At 44.5% G+C, this 21,339-nt stretch overlaps 1 protein-coding gene and 1 long non-coding RNA gene across 34 annotated transcripts in view; one reads left to right on the forward strand and one right to left on the reverse strand.

The window, feature by feature from the left end:
- Positions 1-5,632: 5,632 nt before the first annotated feature.
- Positions 5,633-21,339, forward strand: part of LOC129048201 (uncharacterized) — a 53,030-nt gene continuing 37,323 nt past the window's right edge. Inside the window, exons 1-3 of one of the 2 annotated variants that reach the window (XR_008510368.1) lie at positions 5,633-5,849; positions 7,654-8,040; positions 9,226-9,308. This is a non-coding gene — a long non-coding RNA (uncharacterized LOC129048201). Of the gene's footprint in view, positions 5,850-7,653; positions 8,041-8,694; positions 9,023-9,225; positions 9,309-21,339 lie in introns of those variants that run through there. The other variant, XR_008510369.1, reaches the window with a different exon arrangement.
- ZNF438 (zinc finger protein 438) overlaps positions 11,822-21,339 on the reverse strand; it is a 182,378-nt gene continuing 172,860 nt past the window's right edge. For all 32 annotated transcript variants that reach the window (XM_054521480.2, XM_054521488.2, XM_054521484.1 and 29 more), the window contains 2 exon segments: positions 15,620-17,453; positions 11,822-12,614 (listed from right to left, as the gene is read on the reverse strand). In XM_054521480.2, coding sequence (XP_054377455.1) covers positions 12,002-12,614; positions 15,620-17,453 — 2,447 coding nt within the window. In that variant the 3' untranslated portion in view covers positions 11,822-12,001.

Below are 21,339 nucleotides of genomic sequence, written 5' to 3' on the forward strand. Positions count from 1 at the left end.
TGTTCTGTGAAAGAAACAGTGCATGCTGACCCTCGACACCGAGGAACACGATTCACTTCGACAGTTAGAACCCTAGCAACTTCTGCAACCTTGAGAGTTCAAGGACTGCAACAAAGACAATCAGTGGAGAACAATCGCGCCTGCAGTTTTCTTGGGAGAACTGAACTGCATGTGATTGGACAGCAAGAGAGTGGGCAAGCCAGGGACAGCCACCACAGTTAAAGTACCATGGGCCATGCCTTCATGTCCGCCTCACCCATGGAATTTGTCTGGACTGAGCCAGAGTCTGGAGAGGTGGCACAGCTGTTCCCTAAGTGAGTGGGGTCCCCCTACCTTTCACTCAGGGAATGTTTAATGTTTTCCTTTTACAATTTCAGTCTTCAGCCTCCCTCTCTCCTAATGATGAATCCTGTAAACTTTTGCTTTGCCTATGTTCTGCTGGAAACCATGTTACTGTGTACTTTGAAGACATTACTCCGTAGCAGGAGGCAGGGTGGGAGGTGCTCTGGGGAATGACAGCAGGCCTTGGCTGGGGGAAACTGACACCAGCTGGAGGAGACAGCCCCAGGCGGGGAATCCAGCTGCAGAGAGCTCGCCCCAAAGTGATGAAGGTTGCGTGGAGCTTGCAGGCTGCTGGGGGGAGGAATATGGTCACAGGGCCTTCTCACCAAGCTCCTGTGGAGCTTAACTTAACTTTGGGCAGAAAAAGAGGGTAAACAAGGAACAAAAGGTTGTTGTAAGAAATTGAGGGCTACCTCCAAGTTTGGGGCCTAATAAAAAACTGTCCCTGTTCGAAGGGGAGGACTTGGCCCCATGCGGTTGAAGTGGAGAACAACTGGGACCTCCCAGGGCCTGGGGACTCCTAGGGAATGGGAAGTGACAACACAAGTAAGCAAATGAACTGGGGACATGGGAGAGGTGAGGCAGCAAAGTGGGGCCAGGGTAGCCCCATCTCCAGAGGAGAAAGCTGGCAAGATGACTGGGAGCACAAAAGCGGGCAGCTCCAAGGTGAGACCTCAGCATGAGAGGACTGCCAGTTTCAGCCCTATTCCCTGGGCGGTTTACATTCAGGATGGTGTGGCCGGTAGGGCCATGGTTGCACCATAAATATTAGTTTAAAATTGGGGGAAATAAGATAGCTCTTGGAGCGGGTGGGGGGAGATTTTCTTCGTGCTTCAGGTACAACTTACTTTTCAGCGGTTGCCCATCTTTTCTGTCTTATTTTAATTGTCTTCTAGAAGCATTGTCCATTTAAGACATTTTCACAACGTTGTTGATGAATCTGACAGAAAATATTGGGATGATCTAAGAGCTTGCTCCTGGTGTACTGGCACCAATGTCAGACTGCACTTAGTAGAAAATTGGCAGGTATTAGCTAATGATTGGATGTGATTCAGAATGCAGTGCTTCAGAGTGTGAAAGGTTTAATTCAACCTCACAATGTGCCAGAGCCTGCTCTCTTTACTTAGGACTAATGTGGTCCCTGCAAATCACACCTCCCAGCCACTTCGTGTAGCAAGAGAGCAGTCAGCCTGTTTTCCTGAAAGGTAGTCAAACACTCTCACATAAGGAGAACGAGCTCTGTCATCTACATCTCTGTCTGCTTTGTCACCAACTGAAATTCAGCAGTTTCTTTCCTAAGTTAAAAGAATATTAATGCTGGAATAGCTTAGGATCTTGCCGAACATATTATAAGTTCCTTGTACCACTAGAAGGCCTTTTGCTATTTCTGAATCAATTACCTGAGACACTGACAGCCCTGCAGCCCAACACACTCTCCTTATCCCTGGAAAAGAGCAAACTTAAGGTTGCAGCAGCATGATTTCCTATCTACTGTCTCAACCCTTTAGCAAAATCGCTCAGTTTTAGGGCTCTGGGCTTTCTCTTCTGGGACTGTCAACAAGGAGGCCAATTAGTGTCCATTATAGCAATGGATTTTGTGATGTGGAAATTTCCCCAATTGTGACTGGGCTGAAATCCCCAATTAATCCCACAGGACCCAGGAAAGCATTTGAGTTCTTTGTGATAATTGCCTAAGCTTGCTCTCTTCAGCAATAAAGGCCCTTGGAGTTATAACAATTATTATTACTATAATTATTATTTCCCATATAAGACGATGAACGTTTGAGGTAGTATTTCAGCACACTGATGAAAATCAAAGCAAAATGAAAACATTCAATTATTCGTTAATACCTGCCAATTTCCTTCTCCCCTAGTGCCTTTTACTATCATTGCAAGAGCCAGATTCTATTCTCCCATCGATGTGCAAATAGAAAAGTACGGCTTAGCAGCAGCAGCTCCCAGGTAAAGCCATCTGCCCGGAAGCCTAGAGGACCCTCCCAAGGCCAGTACGGCTCTGTGCCAGGCTGGCTCTTCATGCCCGGGACCCCCAGGTGGGCACGCTGGGTGCCCGGTTTTTTACGTGACCTGGGCACCCAGGACCTGTGTGTGGATTTGGGGAGACCCCTGGAGGACCTGTGAGTCGTTCCATAGAGTCTTTTGGTGACTTGGAATGGACTTAAGTTGCTATTAAAAGGGAAACCAGACCCATTTTCTTTAAGCCAACACAGTAAAATTGAAAAAGGGGGACCTCGGAGGAATCCACAGGGGAGAATGTGAATTAACTAGGTGTTACCTTTGACTGGTTTGGGCCAAGTGACAGCTAAATGAAAAGCAGAGTTTTCTCTTCACAGTGGCCCTGGGCATCTGACCTGTGAGGAGACAGTAGCGTTAGTTTCCCTCAATGGAAGTTTCAGACTCATTTCAGAATCTGTTCCTGGAGAGATGATGGAAAGACAAAGATTACCTTGAAGCCTACGAGCCCTTTTTGACCGTGTTCTACCTTTGTGACCCAGCAGGCCTGGTGAACAGCAGAACATTCCACAGGAAAGTGAGGCCGGGGGAGGAGAAGGGAGGGGTCCTACCCATACACCCAGAAAAACTGCCCAGATGTGGGCTTCCTAGGGAAGCGGAGGAGGAGAGGGTGGAGAGTAGAGGAAGGCTGCTGGCTCCAATGCTGCCTGAATTTCTTCTGAGGACTTAATTTCTGCCACACCATTTTGTTTGAATTAGGATAAGAAATGAGAGACAATTTAGGCCAGGTGCGGTGCCTCACACCTGTAATCCCAGCACTTTGGGAGGCCGAGGCGGGCAGATCACCTGAGGTCAGGAGTTCAAGACCAGTCTGGCCAACATAGTGAAACCCCATCTCTACTAAAAAAAAAAGACAAAACAATAATTAGTTGGCCATGGTGGCAAGAGCCTGTAGTCCCAGCTACATGGGAGGCTGATGCAGGAGAATCGCTTGAACCTAGGAGGTGGAGGTTGCAGTGAGCTGAGATCCCACTACTGCATTCCAGCCTGGGCGAGAGAGCGAGATTCTATCTCAAAAAAAAGAAATGAGAGACAATTTCAAACCCAACCCAAACCCAAAGAGTTGGCAACTCTAGTCAAGTAAAACTTTGAAAAGGATTTCAAGGCCTGGCAGCTTACTGGGGTGAGTCCCTAGATGGGTGGTAATGTCCCTTTTCCGAAGGGGCAGAGGGGAGCCACCCAGGGCATTAACTGAAGTATCCCCCAGAGGCCTTATGGTCGGCCATGGGATGTCTGAAGTTCCAGCATTAGTTATCCCTTTGGCGTGAGGTCATCCTTCAAAAGGTCTATGAAATTTAAGTTTGTGGGAAGAGATGAGCGTCACTCATCAAGCCTCTGATAGCAGGGATCTGAGAGACTGGGTGACAGCCCAAAAAGGCCATGATGTAGGGGAGGGGTCAGAAAGTCAAAAGTCTGTAGCCAAATATTTCAGATTTTATTTGCTTATTAGTGGGTCATGAAATCAACTTAGTGCAAGGTATCCAGCCTTTAAAAACGAATTAGAACAGGACATATCAAAACACAATGTAAATTATTTTGTATACTGTATTATTTTTATAAAATAAAACCTTTTGTCTCAGTTGTATAGGTATCTATCTGTGTATAGTATATGTATGTATTAATGTGTGTCTTGGGTTGTAAATATATCTTTTTTTATTTGTGGGTCGTCAGGCAGTAGGGACTCAAGTGAGAAAATGCACAGGGGCACCACAATTGAGGGACTACGACAGATGTTCCCTCCTTCACAATTTTGCTGAGGCCTACCCTAATGAAAACAGCATGACTTCAGCTTAATCTGGTAAAGCCAAGTCTGCACACCTACAACTTGCTGATCTTTGACAAAGCTGACAAAAACAAGCAATGGGGAAAGGACTCCCTATTCAATAAATGGTGCTGGGATAACTGGCTAGCCACATGCAGAAGATTGAAACTGAACCTCTTTCTTACACCATATACAAAAATCAACCCAAGATGGAATAAAGACTGAAATGTAAAACCCCGAACTACAAAAACCCTGGAAGGCAACCTAGGCAATACCATTCTGGACATAGGAATGGGCGAAGATTTCATGACAAAGATGCCAAAAGCAACTGGAACAAAAGCAAAAGTTGACAAATGGATCCAATTAAACTAAAGAGCTTCTGCACAGCAGAAGAAACCATCAACAGAGTAGCAGACAACCTACAGAATGGGAGAAAATATCTGCAAACCATGCATCTGATAAAGGTCTAATATCCAGCATTTCTAAGGAACTTAAACAAATTACAAGAAAAAAACAACCCCATTAAAGAGTGGGCAAAGGACATGAACAGACACTTTTCAAAAGACATACATGTGACCAGTAAGTATATGAAAAAAAGCTTAACATCACTGATCATTAGAGAAATGCAAATCAAATGAATGCCTTATGAAAACCACAACGAAATACCATCTCACACCAGTCAGAATGGCTATAATTAAAAAGTAAAAAAATAAACAGGTGCTGGCAAGTTGCAAAGAAAAAGGAAGGCTTATACATTGTTGGTGGGAGTGTGAATTAGTTCAACCATTGTGGAAAACAGTGTGGTATTCCTCAAAAACCTAAAAACAGAACTACCATTTGACCCAGAAATCCCATCACTGGGAATATAAATTGTTCTATCATAGAGACACATGCACACATTCATTGCAGCACTAGTCAAAATAGCAAAGACATGGAATCAACCTAAATGCCCATCAATGGTAGACTGGATAAAGAAAATGTGGTATATATATATATATATATATATATACCATGGAACACTATGCAGCCAGGCATACCAACACAGGAACTAACAAACACAGGAACAGAAAACCAAATACCACGTGTTCTCACTTGTAAGTGGGAGCTAAATGATGAGAGCACATGAACACAGAAAGAGGAACAACACACACTGGGGTTTACTGGAGGGTGGGGTGGAGGGTGGGAGGAGGGAGAGGATCAGGAAAAATAACTAAAGGGTAGTAGGCTTAATACCTGGGTGATGAAATAATCTGTACAACAAACCCCCATGGCACTAGTTTACCTAAATAACAAACCTGCACATGTACCCCTGAACTTAAGGTTAAAAAAAATTGAAGGAACTTGCCAGAATTACAGAGCTAAATAGTTGGTAGAATCAGGAATGAAATCTAAAACCATAAGACAACAAAGCTCATGTTTCTAACCACTGTGATGTATAAAGGAGACCATAATGGGCTGGGCGCGGTGGCTCACGCCTGTAACCCTAGCATTTTGGGAATGCCAAGGCAGGCAGATCACATGAGGTCAGGAGTTTGAGACCAGCCTGGCCAACATGGCGAAACCCCATCTCTACTAAAAATTCAAAAATTAGCCGGGCGTGGTGGCGCATGCCTGTAGTCCCAAGTACTTGAGAGGCTGAGATACAAGAATCGCTTGAACCCAGGAGGCGGAGTGAGCTGAGATCGCGCCACTGCACTCCAGCCTGGGAGACACGGTCAGACTCTCCCCAAAAAAAAAAAAAAAAAAAGGAAACTGTAATGATACTAGACGAAAATAATTATGAACACTTGAGTAAGCATTGGAGTTTCTAAGCATATTATGAAATGCAAAGGCCATGCAAGAAAATACTGCCAGATTTGATTGTAAATAATGTTAAATTCTGCTATGCCAAGCATATATATGAAATATAAGGAAAAGTCTTTAAAGAAAATGCAACAAAACATTCCAATAGTGCAGTCACCTTCTGTAAATTTTCTCTGCGTATATGAGCACACATATATCCTTTCTCTCCCTCTTTCTTCCCCCTTTTTAAACAGTAAATGGGGACACGGTATATGTTCTTCTGTACCTTGCTTCCTTCACACAATACTTATTCCAGCACATAAAGTGCCACTTCAGTCTTTTCGACCGCACCATGGTACTCCATTATATGGTGCACTGTCATGTTTTTTACCAGCTCTGATAGACATTTCAGTTGGGTCTAGTCTTTTGCTAACTATAAACAATGCTGCAGTGAACATCCTTGCTCATCTACCTGTGTCCTTGTGTGGTACTATCTATAGGACAAATACTTAAGAGATCCTGGGTCAAAATGTGCATTTTAGATTGTGATAAGCATTGTCAAATTTCTTTCCATTACAACAAAATATTAATGGCATTGTGCTACCTGGACACTAGAGACATGTTCCCCCCTTACCCTTACAGTGCCCCATTGGGCCTTCCATCATCAGAAAGCTCCTCATGCCACATCTTGACACACTATTCCCGTCCTCCTGCTTCTCTTTGCCCGCCTTTTACTTCCAGACGGAATAAAGACTGAAAGACTTAGTTTTCTTGGACATTTTAGAGTAACTTTCCTTGGGCGTAACCATTGTCATAAAGGCTTGGTTCAATGAATGCCTTATGAAAACCTGAACTGTGCTTTAATTTGCATTAGACTGGGAGAAGACAGCATGTTAGTTTCCTAAGCACAAAACCTTACATATCTTTCAGAGACAGCCAGAGCTCTAGGGCTGGTTGTGCAGTGCATGTGTTTGAGCTACTTGGATCTCTTCCATGGGTGAATGTTTGGAGTAACATATGCATTACAATTCAGGCAGCAATCAGATTAAATTCGGTGCTTTGTCTCTGCAAAGGCTTGGTGGTCTCTTTGCAACTCCTAGGCAGAGACTAAATTCATATTTAATGAACGAAGGCACAATCTTTTTATTGAGGAGTGCTCAGTGGCTATTTATTAAAAAATATGATCTATTATAATTCTAATAAGTTGATATTTTGTTTTAGGAACATACTTAAAATGGCAAGAATTGCCATCCTATTGTTTCTTCTTAAGTTAAGGGGGTGAGGCAATTCTGAAGACAGGAGCAAATGTAATTGAAAAAGAAAGTTTAGCTTCACATTAAAATAAGAAGGAATAATCTGTACACCTTTTAGTTGTCATATTTGGTTTCCTTCAATGGGTAGCATTTTTCCTACAGTTAAGCAATGCATTGAAATATATTCACACTTCAGAGCATGGAAAATGTGATGTATTCCTAAGCCAACATCTGCATACTAAACACAAATTTAAAATGTGCCCCCAAAATTGTGGCTATAGTTTTATTATAGGAATAACCATGACCGTGACCAAAGATGAGACACAATAAACAGTTCACCTCTAGAAGTAATATTCCTGAAGAGGTGGATATTGTTTAAATATACATTAGGTTAAACCACAAGCCTAGATAAGCTTCTGATTGTCCAACGTCAGAGAAGTCAGAATAAAGTTGAAGCTAAAAACCTGTTCTGCTAAATTCCAGGTCATACTCACCAGGACACTTCTTCTCAGCAGCCCAGTGAAAAGGGGAGATGCTATAAAATATGTACCTAACAAAGCTTGTCAGCAGCTTGAATGGAGCAAACCAGTCCAGATCTGAGAATTCTAGGAAATAAATGAAGTTGAACATTTACTGCCAACAACCATGTCACTGGGGCCACAGACAACTGGAGCCGCGCAGCTGGGAAGGGGAGGAGTCTGTAGCCAGAGAAGGCAGTGGAATGCACCCAGGTTGGATTATTTATGGTGTGCTGATGAAGAGGCAACTTTCCATATGAGGAGCAGCTAAAGCAGACGTCAAGCTAAACTAGGAAGAGGTCCAGTGAGAGAGAGAGAGAGCAACAAAAGCAGACGTGAATAAAAATGACAGGTAATAAAACAATACAAATCTAAAATGCTGTAACTTTCAGAAATAATTTAGGGCCAAAAGAAGAGGAAAAAAATCTAGTTTTGCTGGCGTTGGGACAATTTTCCAAGAAGCAAAAGACATGAAGCAAAATGAATGTGCTGAATTTAAGACCAAGTTTGCCTCCATGCCTTTCTAGCTACAAGTTTGGTTTCTTCTAAGGCTGGTTTATTCATAAAAAGTGTTAATTTTGTTTTTATTTAGCTGATGTATCCTTTTTTTTTTTTTTTAACAAACATCTGCTGTGCACTATTCCATGTCAGCCACTGGACCCTCTAGGGCTCTGTGCTGAACCTCTGTTCACAGGCACAGTTCCTGCCCTCATGAGGTTTATTATCTAGTGTGAGAGGTGGACAAGTCCACCCTCAGCTTCTGGACAGCAAGGTGGGTGCTATGATGACAGCTATAACAGGGGCAAGGGAAGGGCAGAGGGACAACCGCAGGAATGAGGTGCTGCATGGGCTGAGACCTAAGGAATACAGGCCCCAAAGTGAAGCCTGGCATGGAAATAATTTAGTGAATGTTGCTTTCTGTTCTGATTGAATAGACACTTACCAAACCTCCATGCAATCCAAATCCTAGTTTTTATTTAAAAATTAAAATGCATTTCATGGCCAGGTGCGGTGCCTCACGCCTGTAATCCCAGCACTTTGGAAGGCCGAGACAAGAAGATCATGAGATCAGGAGATCGAGACCAGCCTGCCCAACATGGTGAAATCCCATTTCTATTAAAAATAAAAAAAAAAATAGCCAGGTGTGGTGGTGCATGCCTGTAATCCCAGCTGCTCGGGAGGCTGAGGCAGGAGAATTGCTTGAACCCAGGAAGCGGAGGTTGTAGTGAGCCAAGATCATGCCACTGCACTCCAGCCTGGATGACAGAGCAAGACTCCATCTCAAAAAATATATATATAAAATAAAAATAAAATGCATTTCCTGCAAAAATGCCAACTTCTGTGGTTCCTAGTAGTTTCCATCCTTGAATTCTGCACTTAAGATCTGTCTACTCAAGCTTTTTACAATCTTTTATATGGTACAAAATACCTCTTCTCCCAAGTCTGGCCAAAAGCCTAATAAATACCAGCCACCAGTTATCACATGGCCCACGGGTGCCAGGCATTTCATGTGTGTCTCTTTTACTCTTCACAACAGTGCCTTGACGTAGGACTGTCACCCCCATTTCACAGAGGAGAGAATGGAGCCTAAGAGGGGACACTCTCTCAATGCCACACACAGTAAGTATTGGAGCACTTTGTTGCACACCACACCATCTCTGGCGTAAGTATACAGGTTGGGACTGTTCCAATAACATCTCTAACCCAAGAAAGGCTCTGAGCTGTTCCCAAAGTAACTTTAGCTAAGTACTCTCTCTCATCTTCCTGCCTCCCCAGTAGGAGGCCCTCTTCCCACCATTCTCAATGAAGCACTACTAGTAAGGGCCAGAAACTCCTTATTTTGGGTGGCACTGGGGCTGTCTGCATTGTAAGGCAGGGGAGTTTTCAAAAGCTGAGAACTGTAACACTGTACCACAAATGAACCCATACACACTGACATCCAGGGAGGGTCCTATGCCCCACTAACCTTCCTTATCTTAAAAAAAGAATTTTCGGCTGGGTGCAGTGGCTCACGCCTGTAATCCCAGCATTTTGGGAGGCCGAGATGCGCAGATCACGAGGTCAGGAGATCAAGACCATCCTGGGCAAGATGGTGAAACCCCGTATCTACTAAAAATACAAAAAAAAAAAAAAAAAAAAAAAAAAAGAAATTAGCCGGGCGTGGTGGTGGGTGCCTGTAGTCCCAGCTACTGGGGAGGCTGAGGCAGGAGAATGGCGTGAACCCGGGAGGTGGAGCTTGCAGTGAGCCGAGATCGCATCACTGCACTCCAGCCTGAGCAACAGAGCGAGACTCCAAAAAAACAAAAATTTTCTTAAAGATGACTGTCACTTTTCCATGGGTCCCCACCTGCACCCTCCCTCTCCCTATGGATCAGTGCTCTGTTGAGTCATCTAAATTTAGTTAGTACATTGGAGCCGCTGCTCTGAAATGCTCGGAAATGCAGCTGCTCTGAAATGGAGATTCAGCCAGAGCGCTGAATCATGAGCCAATCATATCTTCTCCGTACTTTTGCTCTTTTCCCCATTCCTCACTGTACTCCTTTCTGGAGACTGCCTATGGCCTTGCCGTAAGAATATGTGGGGAGACACAGGCCACAGGTGGGCTCCTGCACAACCTAGGGGACTTGAGACTTTCCCCGAGTGCTGGGTGGGTGTATTCTGTCCTACACCTTTGTCTCCACGCACTCCACTGTGATTTGGCCAACCGGCCAGTGTTTCTAAAATACGACTTAGCATCTGAAGATTGAGCAGTCTATAAACTATTTCACCGTTTGAATTCAAGTTTTATGGTTTGAATTCAAGTAGTATTCTTTGTAGAAGTCATCTGGTAATATCTTTGAGACCAATATTTCAGAAAACAAACTGGGAACTGGTTTGAATGGTAAAGCGACTTCATTATTAACCAAGAAGTTCTAAAACTATCAAACAGTGGAGGTCTGATATTCCCTATTTGAAACTGGGTAAAGCGTGATCAACAGACAAACCACAACACAATCTTTCAGATATTTCTATCCTTACTCTTATTCCCAAATTTACAAAACTATTTGCAAAAAGACAAAGATTAAGTTTTCTCTTGTACTATTTGAGGCAAATCATGTCTACAAACACTGGATATTAAAATCAGACATTAAAAAAAGATGTAAGATCCACCAGCTTGTCAATTAGAATTTAGTTCTTTCTGTTTAGGTAACTTCCTTGAGCACAAAATATTATGACCATACCTGGGCTGAGTTTCAGCAAACAGGGCTGGCCACACGTATGGTGCTTTCATCCAAGACTGAGATTTTCAGCAGGATGAGTGCTGAAACTCCACTTTTCTAAGAAAATGATTTTGCAGCCAGGACGGCCAGAAACTTCAAATGACAACTTTACTGATTTGAGGTAATTTCCCAGGAATTTAAGAGGCAATCATTTACTTCTGACTTTCAAAGAGAACTGGGCTTGAAAAGCACAGTTTCATCTAAAATTGATCAGCTAGCAACAACCCTCTGAAGTTACTTGGGAGTGAGGGAAAGCAGTTGAGACCCCTACACATCTGGACTGAACTATCTAGTTCATTTTCCAGGTTGTAAATTTTCTGGTCCCAAAGACTACTTGAAAATAACTTTTTACCAAGCAAGTAGACTTTTTATTAGCTGAAGTACTAAATTTTTTAAAAAATTATTTTGATATGGAACACTACAGCTATAAGACTTGCCAACAACTAATCTTCAATGAAACGAGCATTTAAGAAAACAGCAAAATTACAAGAAGCAAAAATCTGAGTCCTGAAAACACGGAATTTAAATTATTGTAGATGACAATCTTATTAAAATACTGCTCTATATCATATTCAAATAAACCAGAGAATTTAATAAATATCAGCATTTACCATCTAACTTGATACTATGGTTGAGACTAAAAGGGTTTTGCTGCCTGGACATTTTTGACATTTGTCAATCTATATAAGCAGAAAACATCTGAACAAAAGGAAGGACACACGCATGTTTTCACTGAGAGCTGTATTTGAAGAACAGCCTATATTCTTCTAAATTTCAATTTCCAAATTTTGATCTTTTTATTTATTCTGAAAGTCTAAGATATTAAGAATCAGTACGTATTTTAAAATAAGACTGCATATAGTTAGAAAAATATGCTTCGAGAACATATATTTTATTTTGTAAGAAAATAAAACCACGTACGAAAAATCATTTCTGTTCACTCACACCAATCCTGTTGTTTGATCTTTGTGACTAAGCACCACCATAAAGCACGAAGCTCTGAAGGAAGGTGGCGGCAGAGCTCTCTCCTTAACCCCAGGCTGCCTTGGGGTCTCATTTCTCAGCTTCACTGGAAAGTTCGATCACTCCCTGGTTGGAGACTGTATTTAAAATAGCCCACAGTTTGGAAGGGTCCTCACAGTTATGCTGGTGCTTCCAGTGGTGGAGGAGGTCCTCTTTCTGTCCCAGCATCTCTGCACAAAGCAGGCAGTTAAAGCCTGAACGGGACCACAAGAGAACTGTGTGCAGGCCAGGACACTCAGGGCCCTGGCAGGTTTCCCTTGGCTTGTTGGTTCCTGACTGGGGTCCTTCATTTTCTATGGGCATTTCCACGCCATTCTGATGAAGGTGGAGCTGCCTTTTCAGTCTTGGACATGCGTGTGATTCCTCGGAGGAGGAATGAACCTTCTCCGGCTTCCCTCTCTCAGGATGCCTTTTCCAGTCGTGGCTAGCGTGCTGCACCAACTCTTCCTGAGTCCCCTTGCTTCCTGGGAAGGTCCCTTCTTGTAGCCTGCCCTGAATTTCCTCTCCGTGAACATAAAGTAAATGAAATTTTATTTCCGCAAAAGACTGAGCAGTAATCTGACAACGACCACATTTGATTTGTAATTTGACTTCACCTGCCTGGTTTAGAAGGAAGTCTTCTTCCAGGTTGGACTTGTTTTCCCTGAAAAGGCCAAAAATAGTGAAGATAAGATTTCATGGAAAAATGCAATTGCAACCTTTCCTCTCAGCTGTCAGCCTTCAGGGATCTAAAACATACACTGATGAGAAAGACAGGGCTGGCGTAAACAGAGAGTACCTGGGAAGACCTTCTGCAAGGACCGTGGTGAATACCAATTGTCACTCCTGCTTGCGGCCACACATTTCTCCAGCTACCAGGGTTCATTTAGTCAACAGTCCTCTTCACGCATCTGTCCCAGGTGAGCTAACTCGTCTTTGGTTACCACAGGGACAGGAGCAATCACGTGGAAGAGTCACGTAAGAGCGCGTGAAGGGCACGGGAACACCCTCGGTTCTGTTGAAGGTAACAGTCCCACCCTACCCACTGTGGCTCTCCCTAACCTTGAGAACCAATACCTTCTATTCAATTTTGGCTCACTCTGTCATGTTCAGTAAAAATAAAGGGTGCCTACCCTAGTTCTTCCTTGCTTTTCTAGAGTTTCTCCTTTTTCTTAGACTTTTCTGTCCCCTTTAAGACCTCTGTGCCTTTCACTAATGAACCATGAAACCTCACTTCTTCCTTCTTTCCCTAGAGTTGGATTTTGATTTTTAGGTACAATGTCCAAACTACATTTGGCAAGAGCGTCTGTTTTGATTTGGGGAAGAGGGGAAGATTTCATATTCAGAAAGGAGCCAGTGAGCACCCGGCTGAAGGTGCAGCCGGGACTTGTGGGGCTAGCCCTGAGAGTGTCAGGTTCATTTGTGAGGGGCTGGCCAGGGCCACTGCGCCACCTGCACCTTGCCTGCTGTTGCTGCTGGGAAAACATGGAGAGGAGGTGGGCAGTCCCTGAAACCTGCCTCCCTGAGAGCCACTGCGATGGGGCCAGGCTGAGTCACCTGCTGGCAGGGAAAACAGCACACTAGGGCATGCAGGAGTGGGTAGAGAGGGGCCCTGAGGCAGAGCTGGGCCAGGGGTGGTGCCATGCTTCATGGAGCCGGTGGGAGCTGGGGACAAGCAGGAGCCCTGCCCTTTCCAAGTTGACGGTGTGGGAGCTTCCCAGGCACAACTGCCTGCAGCTGCCCAAGCTGCAGCTGTGACCCAGGCACCCCTGTGCTCTTGGAAGCTGGGAGCAGGCAGGAGCCCTCCTGCCCTCCCAGGAACCACTGTAGCTACCCTGCTGTGGCTGCAGATCCATGCATCTCTGCACTCTCAGGGGTCCAGGAAGGCCCCTTTCCCCCACAGGCTCAAGAAGCACCTGCTCCTGCTGCCTGGCTTCTCCCTGCTGTCAGTACCTGCTCCAATCTCAAAGCAAGGCTGGGGCTGAGCCTGGGCACTGCTGTAACCTGGCTGGGTGTGCACACACTCAAGGCAGTGCTGGTATGCCCACCTCCTACCCCATCGGCCTGCTCCAGACTTTGGGTGCCAATAAGCATGGGAGGGAGGCTGAGGAAGGAGCGCTGAGGACAGCTTGGTTCCGGCCTGCAGGTGCCCCCTCAGCATGAACAGCCTGGGTGCCATAAACAGAAGCAGGGGGCAAAGAAGCTCCTGGGCAGAAAGGGGGAGGTCCCCGGTGAAGCCCCACCTTCAAGCCAGGGAAGCCCTGAAGCCTAGGGGCCAGGCTGCCAGTCATGTGGACTGGAGTGGGAACTTGTGGTGCTTTTCTGGGTCTGTCCATGACCGCCCATGGACAAACTGCATGCATTTCCTCTCCTCTGAGGCACATAAAAGCCCCGGACTTAGCCAGACTTGAAGAGACAATGGGACGACCAGTGGCAGAGAGGAGCTACCCTCTCTGCTGAAAGCACAAGAGATGACGGGGATGACCTGCCTGCAGAGAGGAGACACCCTCTCTGCTAAGAGCTGAATGTTAGTTGGGAAAACCTGGCTGCAGAAAGGAACTGCCCCCTGCAGTTCAACTCTGAGCTGTTCTATCACTCAATAAAGCTCCTCTTCATCTTGCTCATCCTCTACTTCTCTGTGTACCATTCTCCCTGAACGCAGGACAAGAACTCGGGACCTGCCAAATGGTGGGGCTAAGAGAGCTGTAACACAAACAGGCTGAAACACACCCCTTGTTTGCCACACAGCAGGTGAAGAGAAGAGCTGCGGCCCTTTGGGGAGCTCTGACCTGGGAGCCCCCTGAGCCAGGGCAGTGACTCCCTAGTCTCCAAGCTTCTGGGCAACATCATGTTCCTGGTTCCAGCCGTGGAAGCTGCTTGTGATGTGCCTGGTCCAGCCACAGCCTTGCAAGGAGGTGGCACCTGGAGCTGCCTGGCCTGCAGCAGCAGCCGGTGTGCCTGCCTATGTGCAGTGGCCAGACCCCACGCTCGCTCACACATCCCTCACCACTCTGTGCCTGGCTCGCCCTTGGCAGGCGTGGGATCTAGGCCGGTAGCATGAGCTGAGTGCAGCCTGCCAGGCCAAGTGGGTGGAACAAGCCTAATGGGCCAGAGCAAAACTCAGCCCAAGGCGCCACTGGCCACAGAGGTTTCCGGCTGGTGAAATGACACCCCAAGGATCCCACAGCAATAATACTAGGAAGCAGTGCTTGCAAAAAGGAATGACACCAGAAAGAGTGAACCCGAACTGATGGGAAAAACAGGGCAAATGAAGAGGGTGGGGTCTGAGCACCTTAAGGTAGGGTCAACATGACAGACCCACCCACTGTGAGTCCCCAACCATGGGTCATGCCGCATTTTGGGGCAAATGATGCTGTTTAAAATAACGCAAATTCTGTGGATGTGATTTTGGGGAAATTACTTGTAAAGACCACTGGAACTATATACAATACTTTACTAGATTGGTTAGGGTAATTCCAAATATGGATGATCAGAAACCAGAGAGAAACAAGATTATTCTTCACAGAACTAGGAGGTATACATAGCTACTTTATGAAATCTTAAACCAAGAGATGTTTTATAAACTCTCCTTTCTGAATATGAAATCTTCCCCTCTTCCCCAAATCAAAACAGACTCTCTTGCCAGGTCTCCATTCCATCGGCACTCACCTCTCCAATGATCCCTCCATGCCTTGCACACTCACGTCTCTGTTCTTTGGTATGTCTCCTGGCTGCAGTTCACTGGGAGCGGGCTCAGTGCTGATCACAACCCTATGCACTTCTTTCAGATGGCCAAAATAGACTCGGATGTGGCCAAACACTTTTGCACAAAATTCACAACACATGAGTTTCTTCAGACGGTTCTCACCATGATGAAGTTTCATGTGTGTGCTCAGGCTGCCAGGACGTACGTAGGACTTGCGACATATCCGACAACTGTAAGGGCGTCTGTTGGTGTGTGTATTCATGTGGTCTTGAAGGTGCTGTTTGAACTGGAAGTGGTGGTTGCAGACGTGACATCTGTGCCAAGGCTTCTTAATGCCAGAGAATCCATTTCTGAACACGGAGCTGGGCTTAGGGGAAGAGCTGTTGTCTTGCTTACAGCCAAGATATTTAGGAGTGAGTGAATTATTTAACAAAACATCCTGTCCTAGGCCCCCAAGCATCTGGGACTGTATAGTTGGAGAAGCCAGGGAGGCCAAAGTGGGTATGACCATGATAGGTTTGGGCATAATGCTACGATATTTTTTCAGGGTCCCCAGCTTTTGGTCTCTGAATTCTTGGGGATCATTTTTTACTCTTTCTTTACCATCTCTACACTTATTAATGATACATTTTCTCCTTTTTCCCTGAAATGCCAAAATTTCATCTGGTACCTTCCATTTTCTTCCTTTTCTCTTTGCTGCTCCACTGTTCAGTTTTGTTTTGTGGTTAAGATCAAGTTTGGTGGGTGGACAAAAGGCACTTTCACAGGCACTCTGCTGTGACACTTGTGGAACAGGTAGCTTGCTTGCCACCTTGGTGGCTGCATTAAAGCCTTCTGTGGTGGAGGATATCTTATCACAGTCGGCCTTAGGTCCTGGTAAAGAAAAACCTGCAATGTTAGCATCTGATTTGATTTTGTAAACCTCCGTTGTCTTCATTCTTGAGTAGGGTGGGATTGGCAGTTTCCCTTTGGGGACTGAAGAGATCAACTGAACTGCATTGCCAAGAATGGCTGGTGATAAACTGGTCATGGTTTTTGCAAGATAAACTTGTTCTTTAAATTTTTCACTGACAACAGCAGAAGGTTTACTAGATGTTATCTTGCTTACAAAGTGTGCTTTCCCTGAAAGATCTGTGAGGTCCTGCTTGGCAGGCTCCTCTGGTGTGGGTGATGCTGGGGTAGCAGGAGGGTTCAGACTGCCATGGGTGTTGGTCACCGGTGGTCTCAAGTCCCCATGGTCACTTCCATTGGTCAGCGCAGCTGTGCTAATGCTGGCTGGGGCTTGCTCTAGTGATGGCACTTCCTCAAATGGACTGGGTTTGTACAGGAGTTCAGGGTGGTGAGGTGGGGAAGGGGACATCTGAGGACACATTTGGGTTTGGGCAGGAGCTTTGCTACAGCCACTCTTAGGAAAGATCAGGATGGGTTTCTTTCTTGATCCTTTGCTATTTCTAGGGGGTTGATATCTAGGAATAGGAAGTTTCAGGTTTTCAGGTAGGGACATTCTGGGTTTCTGAATTGGCTGAGCTGAGGCAACATGTGGCAGAGCAACAAGAGAAAATGTCCCCTCCTGGCCAGCAACCTGCATCAGGGCATAGTTCTGGGTGGACATCCCCAGAGGCTTGGAGTTGATGGAGGGTCCCAGATTCACCTGATCAGAGTGTGATGGTGAATGACATGGCAGCATTCTGGACGTTAGGACTTTGGGCACAATTTTTGGTGCGATGGTCCTAAACTGACTCTTATTCTGCAAACCTTTCCTACTCTGTATTGTTCCAGAAGGGATGTTTGATTCACCTGCAATGACAATAAAATATAAAGAGTTACTGTATGTAACTGTTCTGTTAGTGATACTTCAAACAACAAGCATCTTATTTACTCTGCCCAGAACAGATTCCTTGACCTACCTCCAAGCCTTCTGGGCAAAATCTTGTGTCCCTCAAGACCAGCTTGAAGGTCAATTCCTGCCTACCTTCCCCACGGATTACTATACTTATCTATGGTTCCTTAGCTCCTATTATGTTATTTACCATTTTCCATAATAATTTATGTGTTTATGTGTATCTCTACTACTCAACACTGCTTGACAGCGAAGATTCTGTCCTTCTCATCCATGTATTCTGCAAGTCCATCCTCTCCATTTAACCTATCCCCACTCATCTTCACATGATGTCTGGTATGTTCTGCTATGTAGTTTATTATTTTATATACACGTTCTGCTTTCCCTGTTAAGCTTGAGCTTTGTGAGGGTACAGCCTATATTCAATTCATCTTGATATTTCCCACTGTATCCTTTGTATAAAACAAGCACTTCTTGTATCAAACTCATTTTTCACTCAATCTCAGGATACACCATTTGACCCACTGGCAGTTGAATTTGTTTTGCACAGTGGATGCATTCCAGACTGAATGCTAGCTTTGTTGCTGTTTCCCCATGTGACTTGCGAATTTCTTCTCACACCTTTCAAACTGTTTATGTGTGCTTTTGCAATTAAATCACCAGTATTAAAAAAGCTGATGTGACACCTTTAAAAAATGTTGAACAAAAACCAGAAAGATACAAAGTGATAAGTAAAGATACAGAGACAACATGCAAAATATGTGAATGGCACAAAAAGCACCTTCTAGGATACTAATAGGAACAATTTTGACTGACAGGGTAACACTTCATTCTTTCTGGATTTATTAGCCTGACCTAAGATCAATTACTACTACCTTAAGAGAACAATTAAGGAAACATTTTGGTGTCCTGCTTCTGAAGACTGAATAATCTATTTTATTCTCTGAGGTCTCAAGGTCACAAGACCCGGCTGCAGAAATGTTTCTAATTTCTAAGTATCTCATATTAATCAAACTTCAATTCACATTTACAAGGCACCTACATTATTCCAATCATTATTATTCTAGGATTGGCTATTGCAAGCCCACAATCCCTTTTCTGAAATTTTTGGAGGAAGATGTGGTTTGGAATTAATATTTTCAAATTTTGGAAAAGTAGTAAGATGCATGTACTAAATGTTACATAACTCCCAGCGGACTCCGCACGGCACCCATAATTGAACCTATTACCACTTCTGTAGCAAAACATGCAAATATTCGCAAGTTGGACAAATGAAGATTTTTAAATTGTCTTTATTTCAGTTCAAGTTTTTGCTTCTGAATGAGTTTGTAACAACTTTTCATAAACTTCTGTTTTCAGAGTTTTTTGGATTTTAGAGTTGGGGGTAGGGGACTGAACACTATCTGTTAGAGGATACAAGGTAGGTAGCAGACAATCTAGTGAAACAGACAATTGAAAATGTAAAATCAGCTGGGCACGGGGGCTCACGTCTATAATCCTAGCACTTTGGGAGGCTGAGATGAGCGGATCACTTGAGGTCAGGAGCTTGAAACCAACCTGGCCACGTGATGAAACTCTGTCTCTACTAAAAATACAAAAAAAAATTAGCCAGGCATGGTGGCAGATGCCTGTAATCTCAGCTACTGGGGAGGCTGAGGCAGGAGAATCACTTGAACCCTGGAGGCAGAGGTTGTAGTGAGCCGAGATCGCACCACTACACTCAAGCCTGGGCAACAGTCTGAGTGAGACTCCGTCTCAAAAAAAAAAAAGAAAAGAAAATGTAACATCGACCTTGATTTTCTTTTTTCTTTTTGAGACGGAGTTTTGCTCTTATTGCTTAGGTGAGTGCAATGGTGCGATCTCGGCTCACTGCAACCTCTGCCTCCCAGGTTCAAGTGATTCTCCTGCCTCAACCTCCCAAGTAACTGGGATTACAGGCATGCGCCACCACACCCGGCTAATTTTGTATTTTTAGTAGAGACGGGGTTTCTCCATGTTGGTCAGGCTGGTCTCGAACTCCTGACCTCAGGTGATCTGCCCACCTCGGCCTCCCAAAGTGCTGGGATTATAGGCATGAGCCATTGCGCCCGGCCCGTCAACCTTGATTTTAATGCCTACAGTGAGTGAATTAACAATTTTAGCAGGAAGTTGATTCTTTCAGCAGAAATGACACCACCTAAATAAACAAGCAACCTAGTAGAAATAAGGTGAAATTTATATTGACCAGTTTATTTTTAGAAAGTAATTGTTTTGCGAAGAAAAAGGACATTATGGAACATAAGTTCACAGGATAGCCTGCACTAGAGTAAGAAGTACAAGGACTAGTGCTATTGTCTGGAAAAATCAGACAAAGATAATTATGTTATTTGTTGTTTTCCTTCTGAGTTTGGTTACCGTGAATTCCACTTATGGGTAAATTGAGTGGTAAATCACAATAGTCATCTGTATGGATTGCTACTTCTTCCTACATAATTTTAATTTTTAAGTTTTATTTTCATAGCCTTTAAGTTTAAATGTTTTTCATTTTAAACCTCACCTTCTCATCTTTTTTTTTGGAAGAAGTACCAAAATAAGTCATAAATAAATACTTTAAATCAGGATTGAGAGACTTTGCAGAAAGCCTAAAATTATTAATGGCTTTTGGTTACTTAGAGATGTGGCTTAATAAATAATTACATTAACAGTAATAATGTTCTTTGCATTTACACAACAGATCTGGGGTGTGGAAGGAAGAGAAGAGAAAATATTGGGTCATTTATCACTAGTTCTTCCTCCTAATTGGGCAGAAAATATTTACCGCAAGATGAGCTAGAACAAAGGCTTAGTAATTCACCCTCTTGAAAGAACATGTGACAATAACACATCATAGCACAAGATCTATGACTCCCTTATCTCAAATCTGTCCAATGGCTCTTCATCTCAGAGTAAAGCCAAAATCCCTGCAATGGCTTAAAAGGCCTCATGCTTAAAAAGGTTCTCGGGAGCCTCTCTGACCTATTTCCTCTACTTGCTCCACTCCAGCCATGGTGGCCTCTTTGCTGTTCTGGGTATGCACCTCCTGAGAGGTGGCTCCTGGCTGGGAGGAGCACTGGCTACTCCTGCCCGCCCAGGACACTCTTCCCTCAATAAATCCCCAGTACTTGCTGCATCATTTCCTTCAAGGTTTTGCACAAATGGCTTTTTCTCAATGAGCATCTTCTCTGATGACCTTATTTAAAACTATATCCCATTGTGAACTCCCTGCTCCCTCTTCCTGTTTCATTTTCTCTACGACATATGCTCCATCTACAGCCAGGCACGGTGGCATATGCATGTAATCCCAGCACTTTGGGAGGCTAAAGCAGGCGGATCACTTGAGGTCAGGAGTTTGAGACCAGCCTGGTCAACATGGTGAAACCGTTTCTACTAAAAATACAAAAATTAGCCGAGTGTGGTGGCAAGCGCCTGTAATCCCAGCTACTTGGGAGGCTGAGGCAGGGGAACTGCTTAAACCTGGGAGGTGGAGGTTGCAGTGAGCTGAGATCATGCCACTGTACTCCAGCCTGGGCAACACAGTGAGACTACATCTCCAATGAATGAATGAATGAATGAATGAATAAAGTATCACATATAGGCCGGGTGCAGTGGCTCACGCCTGTAATCCCAGCACTTTGGGAGGCCAAGACAGGCGGATGACAAGGTCAGCAGATCGACACTATCCTGGCTAACACGCTGAAACCCCGTCTCTACTAAAAATACAAAAAAATTAGCTGGGCGTGGTGGTGGGCGCCTGTAGTCCCAGCTACTCGGGAGGCTGAGGAAGGAGAATGGCGTGAACCCAGGAGCCTGCAGTGAGCCGAAATA

Source organism: Pongo abelii, chromosome 8 (genome assembly GCF_028885655.2).
Source record: "Pongo abelii isolate AG06213 chromosome 8, NHGRI_mPonAbe1-v2.0_pri, whole genome shotgun sequence".
Lineage (NCBI taxonomy): Eukaryota > Metazoa > Chordata > Mammalia > Primates > Hominidae > Pongo > Pongo abelii.